This window comes from Ambystoma mexicanum, chromosome 4p (genome assembly GCF_040938575.1).
Source record: "Ambystoma mexicanum isolate Mex_15411 chromosome 4p, UKY_AmexF1_1, whole genome shotgun sequence".
NCBI lineage: Eukaryota > Metazoa > Chordata > Amphibia > Caudata > Ambystomatidae > Ambystoma > Ambystoma mexicanum.
Genome location: NC_090927.1, coordinates 170,121,902 through 170,135,182, shown reverse-complemented (window position 1 = coordinate 170,135,182; position 13,281 = coordinate 170,121,902). Strand labels below are relative to the sequence as shown.

Here is a 13,281-nt window from a genome sequence, read left to right as displayed (position 1 = left end):
GAATATGCTTTAACATATCAGAGCTATCTTGGTCCTGTTTCCACCACTTTAACTTTTGGGGCCCTGCATTTTTAAGTGTATCCGTTAGACAGGAAGTAGAGTAATTAGGGATACACCTACAGCAATACCCCATACGTCCTAAAACGGCCTGGAGTTCTCTTTTCATTTTTGGTGGGTTTATACGTTTTACGGCTTTGACCTTCTCTACCTGGAGTTGGACCAAACGCTTACCTACAAAAGACCCTATATACTTAACGCCCGACTACGCCAGGAGACATTTCTTAGGGTTTTCAGTTAGCCCAGCCTTTCTTAATGCTCTTATGATCTTATATAAATAGAAAAGATGTTCCTCCCAGGTCTAGCTATGTATCAGGATATCGGTACGGTATGCACTGCACAAGAGTGGAAAGGGTTGTAATATCTTGTCAATTATGCGCTGGAAGTTGGTGGGTGCCCCATGCAATCCAAAAGGGAGAGGTTTAAACTGAAACACCTCAGTGGAGCGGAGAAAGCATTTTTTTTCCCGATTTAGGGAGACTTGCCAATAGCTTTTTGTGAGATCAATCATGGAGATGTATCGTGCCCAGCCCAGTTTGTCTATCAAATCATCTATCCTAGGCATGGGATAATTACCAAACTGGGAGATTGAATTTAACTTTCTAAAATCAATGCAGAATCTCCATGAGTGATCAGGTTTTGTGACTATTAGCGAAGATCAAGAGCTCTCTGAGGGCTCGATTATATCAGCCTACAACATGCTTTCCACTTTCCAGAGAATTGTTTCCTTTCTGGATGTTGGGATCCTATAGGGTTTTAAATGTACCACTTGCCCTTGAGAGTTCTGATGTTATGCACAAACATCAGGGACCATGTTTGTGCATAAGTGGCCATAGTTACTGAGGTATTCACAGCTGGGTCCTCCCTTCATTATTTTAATAGATTACTACGGTAAATGTGTGTTTTCTGCCTACGGTTTGTTTGGGCGACCACATAGTTATATGGATCTTTCTTGTATATGATTTCGTAAGGTCCGAACCATTTTGAGAGCATTCTTTGGTCAGAGGTAGATAACAATACCAATATTTTTTGTCAAAGTGAAAAGGAACAGTGAACAGCCTTTTTATCCTATTGGGTCTTTTAATTTTCTTGGGCCTGTTCTAGATGCATACTTGCCAACCCTACCGATTTAGGCAGTAGGATACCGCTTTTTAAGCAGTCCTATAACCTACTGACTATCCTGTCAATACTACGGAGTTTACAGGCCTGACTGCCTGAGGCCCAGAGAGCAGAGCACTGCAGCATCTCCAAGGGGCGTGTTAATGGCCCATCTCATCATTTTGATTGATGACAGTGCGCGTGTGCCTAGCCAGGCCTGCGTGAAACAGACACTCTGCCCTGCGCACCCGTTCCAGGTAGTCTAGTGTCAGAGCATCAGCGTGATGCTGCCGTGAGATCCCGCGCCTCTCAGCTGCCAGCCAGGTGTCTTGTACTACTGCACACGCACTGGGTGAGCAGCTATTCTATCGAATTCAGCTGAGCTCTGCTGTAGTACATATAGCTTGCTAGCTGCTCTGCAAACGCTGGTTGTCATAATCAAAGGTAACATAATTACTTTTAAACTTGAGGGGTTGTTGTCACTTGACATGTGTCTGGCGAAGTCCGTCCCGTAAGGCCACTGTATTTGGCCACGGTTCACCCATCGGAAAAAAAAGTCAGCCCTCACAGTCAGACAAAGTAGTAAGCTTTGGGCCATAAAAACACTCCAAAAATGTGCGCCCACCTCTAGGCACCCCACCAAGCCAGCAATGTCTCGTCCAAAGGCAGCCCCTGCAGCACACTGACCGGTACAAGTACAAATTATTGCTTCTGAACAGTGACAATGTATTCTGTATTGTAATGTATTCATCACACAAGTAAATAGTTGTTTCCAAATGCATGGATCACCTTGAGGATAGGAAGCAGGGAAGGGGTTGTGGAGTCTGGGTGAAGACCGAAAAATGGGCACCAGCGAATGGGCCGTAAACCAGAAGCTTCAAACATGTGATTGCATTTTTGCATAAAGCTTGTGTTCATGTGAAGGTGACTGGCTGGAGCAAGAAAGTCTCCTGGCACGCTTCTCCTGTGATCTAATTTCACTGCCTGAGCCCCACCAATTTATTTATGAAGTTGTCACCCATAAACACTAGTGTCTATCTTTCCACGTGTGCACTGCATACAAAAATACTGTTCACCTGCTCTTAGGGCAGTGGACAACTAGTATAGTGCCTTATGATTCGGTGAAAGCTTTTTCTGTGTAAGTTTAGTCAAAGTAGTAGTTGCAAGGACTGGAGTGGCCCATGTGGAGCGTACATGTCTCTACAGTTCCCACCTGATTCTCCTTCTTGCTGGCGCATTACGCTGAGAGTGTACCATGAAATATTATTAATACATATTAAAAACTAGCCAGAGTGCTCACAGGTCTCTCATTCCCTGTAAGCACAGGCAGTATAGCTCAGTGGCCACACGCTGGTCTTGGAAGCAAGACGATGCAGAACAACAGAGGTTTGAATCCTAGGTTCGCGCTTAGAAACCTCGTCGGTATTAAGTGCGTTATAAAAAACCAATTATAATGTGGTAATATGATCTCCCACTATGGGTCAGAGCAGTTGGGGTACACCATGCCAGTTAGTCCTTTCCTGTGACCTGTTCACCACCATATGCCAGGTGATGTAATTTCCTGTGATGCCATTAGGTCAAATGCCATGTTTTGTAATTAAACAGTAAGCACCTGTTTTGGGGCCTTCACCGAGTGCCGGAGCACAGCCCTAAGGACCTCACAAATTATTATTTTTAAAACTTGAAAAAATTCTACATCTTTTTGGTCAGAGAATGTTGGCAAGTAAGTAGATGTTTGGTTACTACCTGCCGTACTATTGTCACGTGTTGTTTAGTTTACACCAGGGGCTCACTCGTATTCTCTTTTATGGGGCACGCTGCGGCTGACCCTGAGCGCTCTAAGGTGCATCGGTTTACTCGTGAACTGTAAGGGAGGAATTCATTCCCAAACAGTCGTTCTTGTTGTGTAAAAGTGCGTTGTTTCGGGCTTGTTTTTTCTGGCGAGTTGTGGTTGTTTTGCTAGAATAGCGTCAGAATGGGTTTCGTCACTTCCGGGCTGACTGCCAGTGCCCCGGCTCCTGCTCTGCCCGTGCTTCTCGCGTCCGCAATGGTTTTCTACTTCACCAGCGATGGTAAGGCTGAGCCGAGGGGCCTGGGTGGGCTGCCCAGCCTGTGTTCTGCACAGCACATTGATATGTTTGCCAGGCAAGGTGTCTGTTAGATCTGTGTAAATAGTTATCATGAAATTCCTTGTAGCGTCTTTGAACAGCCGACGAGACCCTAAAGTGCTGAAATATAACAACTCCTGCTTGGAAGTTCTAAACGCGTGACAGTCGCGAATTGAGAAGCGGTCTAGCGCCCTCAAAAACTTGACACATACATTAAGAGCCCAGCCTATCCCTGAAGTGCCTCTCGCGCAGCCAACACTCGCTCCTTAGTTATCTCACCAGTGACAGTGACACCAATTCATTTACAACAACGTGTCTTTCACATCATTCATAGGAACATAAAACAGTTTGACGCAATCTCAAGTTGTCCCAAATCGGGCGTGCAACTGTCACCCATTTAGGTCTTTTAGGCTCTCTACACGTTGTATTGTGGCACTTGGTGCTGGCTTTTTATTTCGGTTAAACGTGCGCTACAAGACAGCAACAGGCATACCTCTCAACTCACGCGCTTTTGGCGGGTGTCACCCGCCACTTAGGCAGCTTTTTCACCCGCCAAGTTCCCTACACGCCCTTAGGAATCAATGGGGCATGAAAGGTTGAGAGCTATGGCAACAGGATGTGCTAAAAGAAGCTATGAGTGCAGAATATCAGTTATAAGATTTTCTCTGAACTTTTTTATCCTTTACTTCTCTCTAGTGAGGTTATGTGGGAAAAATGGGCATTGGTTTGTCGGTAATAGCCTTTGCTGGATTTGAATTTGTATACCCATATGGTATGTCACCTCCGGTGCGACTCACCATTTGTATATGTAGGTCTTGTTGGTATTACAATATAATATGCAACATTTAGTAACGGGGAGCATTTAAAACTGCCTCACATCCATCCAGTCCTTTCCTGAATCTCAACCCATCCAAGACAAATTCCTACTGCTGACCAATGGCATTCGAACAAACTGAAATCCACACCTGGCTCTCTGCTTTGATCCTCGAGGGCTTCACACCGCAGGTGATCACCGGCACCCAGTTCCTTGGGTTTGACATCACCTCACCCTTTCCTTCAAGGTGCACATAGCAAGGAAGACACAAACGGCTTGGTACCAACCTGCCCTTAAGAAAATCTCAGAAAACCACTTAAGATTTGCTGTCCAAGCCTTGTTCCTTTCCCACCTGGATGAAAATGCCCCCCATGGATGGCACTTCCAGCTACTACCCCGGCACTCAATATAAGTGTCCTACATGCAGCAGCATAGTTCATCAAAGGACCCGACAAATTCAACATGACCCTGGCAGCTGCTGCAAGAGCATGTCCTCTTAAAATCTTACTACAACATCTATAACAATATCACCCTGTAGTATCCCAGTTATATCGCTTAGTAACTCAGTATCTCTAAAAGCATATGATCCGCTTGAAGTAAGGACGTGTGCAGACTTCAATGCCGCTGGTGCAGAAGGGAAAGAACCAGAAGACTGGCCTTCTCTGTCTATGCCACCAGACTCTGCAACCACCTCCCTGTCAAGACAGACTTGGCTCCTCCCTAACACCCAGGTCCACACACTGTCCTCTGGACCCAACCTGAGACTGTGATGTAAGTTCCCCTGGTTGCTTGTAGATCCCCCCGCCCTTGTATCAAATTTCCCACTCGCCCCCTCCGTTGTTAGCTCTGTGCTCTCTTGTATCTTGCTCACTTATGCTTCTCCCTATGACTTGTTAAGCACTCCATTGCTTCCTGAAGCTGGGTCTGTGCTCAATAAATAACCTAATAATTAAAGCTGATGTTTGTGGATTCTCCTAAGGGGCATTATTTGATCAGTCGGAATGCTCCAAGTTGTCCTTTCAGCCACTCCCCTTTTATATTGCCATCTGGCTCAGCCATAAACTAGAGAAATTCGTGGCTGCTGGCATCACATTAACAAAATGGGCCAAATCACAGAATTCTGGAGCCAAGGTCTAGGAATACCCAGCTCTAGATTGATTAACATTTGACATTTTGTAAGTGCCCCAACCTCCTCTCTTCTTTCGTTTATGCCACTGTAAGTGGGTCATAGCATAATGTTCATAATCCTTTGTACGTTTTGTGATGGATATACTATTCTTAATAAAACGTTCGATGTGTGAGGTGGTCCCTGAAAGACGCATCATTTCTGTGAAACGTGAAATGGACAGATTCCAATAATGTGGGCTTTATTTGCCCAATACAGCTTGACTCTCGCAACCTCATTTTCAATATATAGGGGGCGCGAACCCTCTTTTTTGATAAGGGGGGCCTATATCATGAGGGCGTATAACAGTTTAGAAACACGGGGAAACAGGCTACCCCACCTAACTAACACTTGCCGGTAGTATATACAGCACACATTAACCGATCAGCGCATTTGATCTGTACATATGAGAGCACCCAATTTGCATGTTACACATTTGACCTGGTGGACCATACAGTCCTGTGCAATCACTTGGACTCTGTGGTCCACTTCTCAGGGGAGGCCATAGCCTCGATTCAGTCATTCCTTAGTGACAGGTCCATGAGGGTATTCTCCCTCTCAGTGGCAGCAGACCAAATACCCGTCACCTGTGGAGTGCCCCAGGGATCTTGTGCCTCGCCAACACTCTACAAGATTTTCACCAAGCCACTCTTTGACGATCTTGACAATCAGGGTATCACCTACACCAACTACACAGACAATACCCAGATTCTCCTACCACTTACCGGGGATTACGGAGAAGATCTGGCTTTGGTGAATAGTTTATAGCATCGTTCAGGAATGGATGGCCAACCATGGCCTATGTCTAAACGATGACAAAACAGAGCTCATCATCATGGGCACCGCAGCGCGCATCTCTAAACTTAACTGAAATTACTCGGCATTTATCATCGATGGGAACACTATTAAGGTTGCCAAAGAAGTAAAAACCCTAGGTTTTTACCTTGACTCGACCCTTTCCCTTACCAAACAGGTGAATTCACTGGCCTCATCCACGGCCTATACATGTAAATGAATATGAGCCGGGAATAAGAGCCCTTATCTTATCAAAATTATATTATTGTAACTCCCTTTACATAGGGTCTACCAAACAATCAATACAATACAAGTGCTCCAAAATAATGCACTTGGTGGCCTTAAGTATTCCCAGAAGAGCACACATCTCCGAAATAAGACGGAAATTCAAATGGCTATCTACCCAAGAAAAAATCAACCTCAAAGATGCATCTCTCATCCACAAATGCTTAAATAACAAAGCCCCCCGCTACCTAACAGAACAATTTAATAGAAAAAACCTTACTAGACCTACAAGAACAGTTAGCCCCAATGGCTTCTGAGTGCCCAGATTCAAACTAACCACCATTGGAGGATCTAGCTTCCCAGTTAAGGCAGCTCAATTATGGAACTCCCTACCCCATGCACTTAGATCTGACCAAACGTTCAACAAATTCAGACAGAACACAATAAAATGGCTCACTGAGAATGCTATGTAACCTGCACTCTCCCATGTACCCACCACTTGTCCTGTACCTGATGGAGACTGACCTGCTCCTATGTAACGCTAGCTCTATGATGATGATTGTTTGGCTGTGCATCGTCTCTACTTGTTTTTGTCTCACCCTGTGGTGCCATGTTCTGTAAATGTGTAACTTCTGGAACTAATCTGTAAACCTACTTGTTCTCATGCGCCCTGCTACCTCAGGGTCCGGCGCGCACAATGAATAAACAAACAAACATTAACACATTTTATTTTTCCTTGTGATTTAAAAATGGCTCACAGGGCCCTTGCCGTAACCTTTTTTATACCCATAGTTGGTGGGAATATACACAACTTAAGGCATATTCAAAAACACATACAATGACAATTTGCAATCAGTTTTTGCACAGTGTGGGTTAGTACATTTCGTGACTTAGAATGTGGTTGTCATAACCGAACATATGTCTAGTCGACACTTATGGTGTTTCTGGCACTTAGTAGGTAGTTGGTGTTCTAGTGCCGTCTTCAGGACGGTTGAAGTGGACTGAGTGGTGTCACTGGTGTACCCCAAAAATGGAACATCTAAAGGTAAAAGAGTAAAATCAGAACTTGGGTTTCTCTCTGCAGGAAACGTGGTGCCTGAGGTGTGTGCTGTAAAAAATCCTACCTGAGCCAATCATTTCCAATGTCACAGGTGTTGAGAAGATATATAGGGTTCTTCTCATAAGGAGCCTTCTGTGCGCCTTGAGTGATTAGATCCTGTTTGACTAGGGTCTGGTCTTCAGCTGGTCAGAAATAGATAATGATTATCTTGCTGTTGTGGAACTAGCTAATGAGTGCATAAATTAGCTGTATTTGTTTGTGAAATGGCAATACTGGCAATGGTGGCGAAGATTACTTCTAATATGTAACTTCTGTGCCCAGTTATAAGATAAGGTGAAACACTGCGCTTATGCGGCGCTAAAGTGATCTTATCCTACTGTGATTAAAATACTGCTTGACTCTATGGTTTTACCGTGCAAGCTGCCGTGCTGTGCAATTATCATTACGGGCTGGCGCTTTCAATGGAGTGAGGGAGGCTATTTATATGTATCGAGGTGCCTCGGTTCACACAGCGATACCTATTGCAAAGGCTAGTAGTTAGTAGCTCTGACGAGCAATGGGGGAGAACCACTCTAATGCAGCGGTGTTTTCTTACCTGCGTCCGCTCGCTGCTGCAGATTGCCGTGTCTGCGATGGTGTATCGCTTTGCGCATGCATATCTTCCACATGTGGGCACGTTGTTCGTATCTACGCGACCATGGAAGTCTAGCGCATGCACGAGAGATTAGCGTTACTTTCCAATGTGCAATATATAGTAGGATCTTTTTATCAGTCTTTATTCGAAACCAATTATATGTAAGTAAGTAGGTCAAATGACTGAATGTCGGTTACCTGAGTTGCAGAGAACCATTAAACTTCACACAAAAGGCTGGTGCACAAAAGGCTGGTTAATTAAGCTTGCTGGCATTTTTGCTCAGTTTTTCTCGCCGTTCTACCATCGGGTTACCTGGCATGAAAACTGTTAGGTAGAGTTTGTATGCGGGACCACTACACACAACTATGAGTACAGTTGTAAGCAAACCAACCTTTGGTATAAGTCTGTACTACACAGGTTTGGTTGCGGAGTTGAGCAGCCAGGCTTATCTTAAAAGGGGAATGTGAGCAGTAATGATGTTACACAGAGGTCTACAATCGCAAGTGTTGAAACAAGCTCTTACACTCAAGGTTTCTTTGTTAAATACTTATTAATTTATCTGTCAGTTATAAAACATTCATAAGAAGGAGGCAATTATATAACACACAAATATATACTTCAATACTAATTCAGAATACTTTTCACGAGGAGTAAAAGGCAAACGTTATTAGAAAATGAAAGGTTACAATTGTTCTTAGACAGTGTAGATATTTTGAGTTCACCAGAAGAGTCAATTCAATAGGCTAGACCAAAGTCAATAGGCTGGGCTAAAGTCTTGTATAGGACAAAGTGGTCCTGGTAGTTCAACAGAAAAGTCTCTGTTCAAGTTCTTAGAAGTAGTTTGTAAAAAGAAGAATCATATGTTGGGTCACAATCTGATTAGGCATGCGAGTTCCGAAGTTTCAAGGACTTTCACCGCGAGAGGCAAGTACTCTGTCTGATTTCACAGTACCTTACAATGAAGAAAAAGATGCAGCTGATGACTTCTGTTCCTGCAGATCTCGCTGTTCCTGTGCCTCCGTCATGGGGACAAGAGGGAGGACATCGGGGGACTCTTGCATTGCACTGGGACTGGTCAAAAAGTGGCAATTGGCAAACTTCGATTCCGGTAGCTGTAATTAAAGCACACAAACTTGTGTCCCGCTCCCTGGTTATTCGGTTTCCTGCAGCACTGTAAGGAAAATACAACCAGCTCCAAGATTAGTATCCAGGTGGCTTACTGTTGAGTTGATTGGTCCCACCAACTCAAAGGGAGAAGTTGTCCTTACAGGGCTTCTCTGTTGAGATGAACTTGGCGATTCGGACCTGCAGCCGGGCTTCAGCCGGCAAACCAATGGTCCAGGGTTTGCAGCAGCCGTCCTCTTCCAGCTCGTCTTTGGTTCTTTTGTTCCAGTGGGAGACTCTGCCTTCCAAGCCTAGAGACTCGCCTTTTATTCAGTTCTCTCCCATTCATTCCAGCCTAGCTGCCACTCACCCAGCAGGGTGGCTGTCCTTGCCGGACAGTAAGCCGGCCAATGACTACAGAGTGCATTTGGGTCTCGTAGGAGACTAAGCACAGGGAGTTTCGGGCACATCCCACACTTCCTGCCCACCCCAGACACTCCTGAAGCCCGCCAAAGGCGATGGAACAAAGGGACCATCTCTAGAAGGACCCTTCCAAAAAGAAATGGCGGAAAAAGACCGGGACCTGTTTTTACAGTGGGGGCTCAGACGCCATCATGAAAAAGATGGCTTCTGCGATTTAATGTTACTGGAGCTACGAGCGGTCAGGAAAAATCATGGTGGTTCGTTGTAAAGCCACTGCCACCAGCCATTCTGAGAGGAAAGGGTAGCATTTGACTGCTACATGAATATCTAGACACAGGGGATACAAAGTAACCCCTCCAGCACTTTATTGCAAGATAGGGTGTGCTGGGTCTAGGAATTTAAAAGACTTTACTAGTCAATTTCACTTTACTTACTGTGGGAAACAGTATCTCAGAGAAGGTATTTAAACCTTGGGAAAGCCTGAAAGGCTTCACTGTGCCACTGCACTGTGGGTGCTGTGTCACAAATGAAAAGATGATGCCCATGGAGTTGTTTAAACTCCATAACCAAAGAGAAAACAAGAGTAAAACACACATCAAAATTGTCATGATGCCTACATCCAAGGAGCCAGGTCCGACCCAGCAACCCCAGAGGCAGGCATCATTCCCCCCAGGGAAGTGCCAGCGGGCCCAAGCTGGGGCCCTTTGGACACAGTCCTGGCGCCTTAGGCGCCAGCCTCATGTTGGACCCCTGTCCTGGCGCCTTAGGCGCCAGGCTCATAAAGCTAGACATGTGTTCAAGTGTTGTAATGTGCACTTACCTGATGTAGAGCATGCTGCTACATCCAGGCCCTCTTGAGGCCTGAATGGAACTACTTTACCTGTGGGACTACTTTCCACCTGGGTGTGGTCGGGGAAGGATACATACCTGATCGGTGGAAGGATACATACCTGGAACTTCTTCCAAAGCTATTTAAACCACGCCCGATCAGCAACTCATGCTTTGCGTTGTTCTGCTCCTTGCAGCTGGACGCTCATCGTGTCTTCCTGCATCTGGACTTCAGCCACGCCTGTCAACATCCTGGGTCACCTGCAAGGGGAGATAAGAGAGAATTGGAGAGAAAGAAGACCTTACCTGCTAAAGCTGCATCACGGAGACATCACACCGACGATCCTGAAAGGGAAGACATCATTTTTAAAAGCATTTCGCTTCGATCGCTGCAGCGCTGCATTTCACTCACCTTTCCTGGGCACCTCCATCTTCAGCAGCGATCATCCGGATCCGCAGCCACTTCCCAGAGCCTAGAGAGAAAGACAAGAACACAAGGTGAGAGAAGGAAGGGAATAGGAAAAGCTCAGTTTCCTTCTAAGACTTACCTGTTGGGTCATACCCATTTCATTTCGGGTCCTGCCGCTTCCTGGCATTCCGGACCCCGGCCCCTATGGGGAAAAAAGACAAAGACATTGAATGAGCGAATGCAAAGACATTACCCGAACGCTCATCCAGAACTTACCTGTCATTTACTGGAACTGCACGTTTCACTTCGGGTCGGCGCCATATCTCCGGCATTCCGAACCCCGTCCCCTAAGGGGAAAAATACATAAGCGTTGGCGCTTGCTGCAATAAGACAATGAACATTATTATTAAGCTTGAACTTGCTACAGAACTCTTACAGCGCCTTACCTGAATAGTCAAGCTTATTTGAACTCCCATCAAACCTCAATCCAGTGAAGTAACTGGGTTTCAACGCGCCCCTGCATCAGAAGCAGGATGGAGAACTCATCCTTCCAGACCCTAAGGTGAGACTTCACGGGGAATCGTGGAAGGCTTTCGTGGAGGGTTGGAAGGGAGTGGGAGGCTTAGTATTATTCCGTCAGTAGGTAATACTCCCTTTTCACGCACAGGGGAATATTCCTGCGAGCCACAGAAGCCAGAGTAGAGTGGCCCTACCTGTCCATCCTCAGAGTCCTGCGCTTCACCATTGAAGAAGCATCAGCACTCGAAGCCAGACCTGCGCCTCCGTGGGAATCAGGTGAGCGTGACAAAAATACATGAGTGGGAGAAAGGCTCACACTCTCTCCAGGTAAAAAATCAAGTCATCAAAATCCAGGAAAGTTGCTGGTGGTCTCTAAGGTGAAGGGAATTAGCACATTTTTGACAAACATTATCATTTCTTTTAATTTTTTTTATCAGTTCTAATAATAGCAATGAAACAATGAACTATGCTGGACAACAAAATGTAAACAAGAGGTGGTGGATGGAAGGTTTAGAATTAATTTGAACCTCTGGGATTGTTCTGGGGAAACATCCAGACTATTGCTCTTTGGCTTGCCAAGCCATTATAACAACGGGACAGGCAGTGCTCCAGATAAGATTTTGAGGTGTGCGTATCTTACTACATATTTTTGTATTTTGAGACTAAATGTGATTTCAAGGGAGTAAACATTAGTTTTCTCCTATTTCAAGTGAGCAAAAAGTATGTGTGAATCTTTATTCTCATGTGGCTGTGGTCCACGTTGTGAGAGAAAAGCAAGTTTCCCTCACTATTAACAGATAAAGCACAGGGTGTGGTAGCACAATCACCTTCCCACAAATGGAACAGATGAGCAGTAAAACACTGAGCTTCCCCTGCGTGCATCCAATAGGTACTGCTATAGCACAGTTTACCACATTGACTTCAAGTTATGGTTGAAAGGTTTTTTAAACTAAACCTAGCATACTCTTATGTTCAGAGGTGAGAACATTTTACATGCTGCTGTTATAATTGGAGTGTAAATTGAATTGGAAGAGTAAAAACGATTTACCTCTGCATAAGTGTAAAAAGTATGCGATGGGCAACCAGAACACAACTAAGCTTGAAAATGAATAAAACACAAAAAAAGAATTGTGTATCAGAGATGTCTGCCTTCAAACAATGTATTAAATTTTGTGTAGACCCAGTAATGGGATGCGGACACAGAGGACTCATGGTGTTTTTTTAATTGAATAATAAAGGGGTTGGAAAATGCCACGCTGTCCGTAATCTAGGAGGTATTTCCCTACCTCAACTAAAACAAAGGGCCCGTCGTGCATCAAGATATCCAAAGAAAAATACCCTGCGTCTGAAATCCTATCCTAGCCCTCATACTCAAAGTAACTCTTAAGATGCTAAGGCTAATGTCTTTGGGAGCGACGGCGAGTTGTTCAGTCTGCACAGTCAACCTGGTCTTTATCCGTTGGCTGTTGTTTTTCTGGAGAATGGAGGCAGAGCTGCCCATAAAACTTCACTCTCACCGCAGAGCGGCTGCATAGTTGACAGCGAGTTGGTCGCAGTCTGTGCAGGAAGGCAAAGCGAAGGATGGAGGAGGGCTGAAACCTTATGAGTTCCAGGCAATGAAAGGAATGTGATCACCCGCTTCTCCAATCCACAGTAGTGACACCGACTACACCCTCGCTCAAAGATGAGGCAACAATACCAGCAGGTAAGCAACCTCCCAAAACCTCTAAATTATACATTTCCCTGACCTAATCTCCCAATCCATCAACCATCTCAGTTCAGCGATCTTTCACATCACCAACTATCCAATTGCCATCTTACACGCTCCCCCGCTCCCCTCCCATGATGGAGTCAAGCAAGCGAACACTATCCTAACATGGATTGAGACTGAGATCCACACTCAGAGTTTCTCAGAGACCGCCCTTACTTCTGGAAACTTGGACCTTTTTGAATTCGGGACACAAACTGGCCCTAGCACAAACACTATATGGCTGTTGGCCGAAAAAGGAGTGGAAAGAAACTCCCCATCGCTCACACAGCTC

The 13,281-nt window shown here is 45.2% G+C and overlaps 1 protein-coding gene across 2 annotated transcripts in view; it reads left to right on the top strand.

Annotated features, from left to right (window-relative positions):
• Positions 1-3,128: 3,128 nt before the first annotated feature.
• The window catches only part of CCDC25 (coiled-coil domain containing 25), a 217,652-nt gene continuing 207,499 nt past the window's right edge, over positions 3,129-13,281 (top strand). For both annotated transcript variants that reach the window (XM_069605626.1, XM_069605625.1), the window contains exon 1: positions 3,129-3,227. In XM_069605626.1, the coding sequence (XP_069461727.1) occupies positions 3,131-3,227 (97 nt within the window). In that variant the 5' untranslated portion in view covers positions 3,129-3,130. The remainder of the gene's footprint in view (positions 3,228-13,281) is intronic.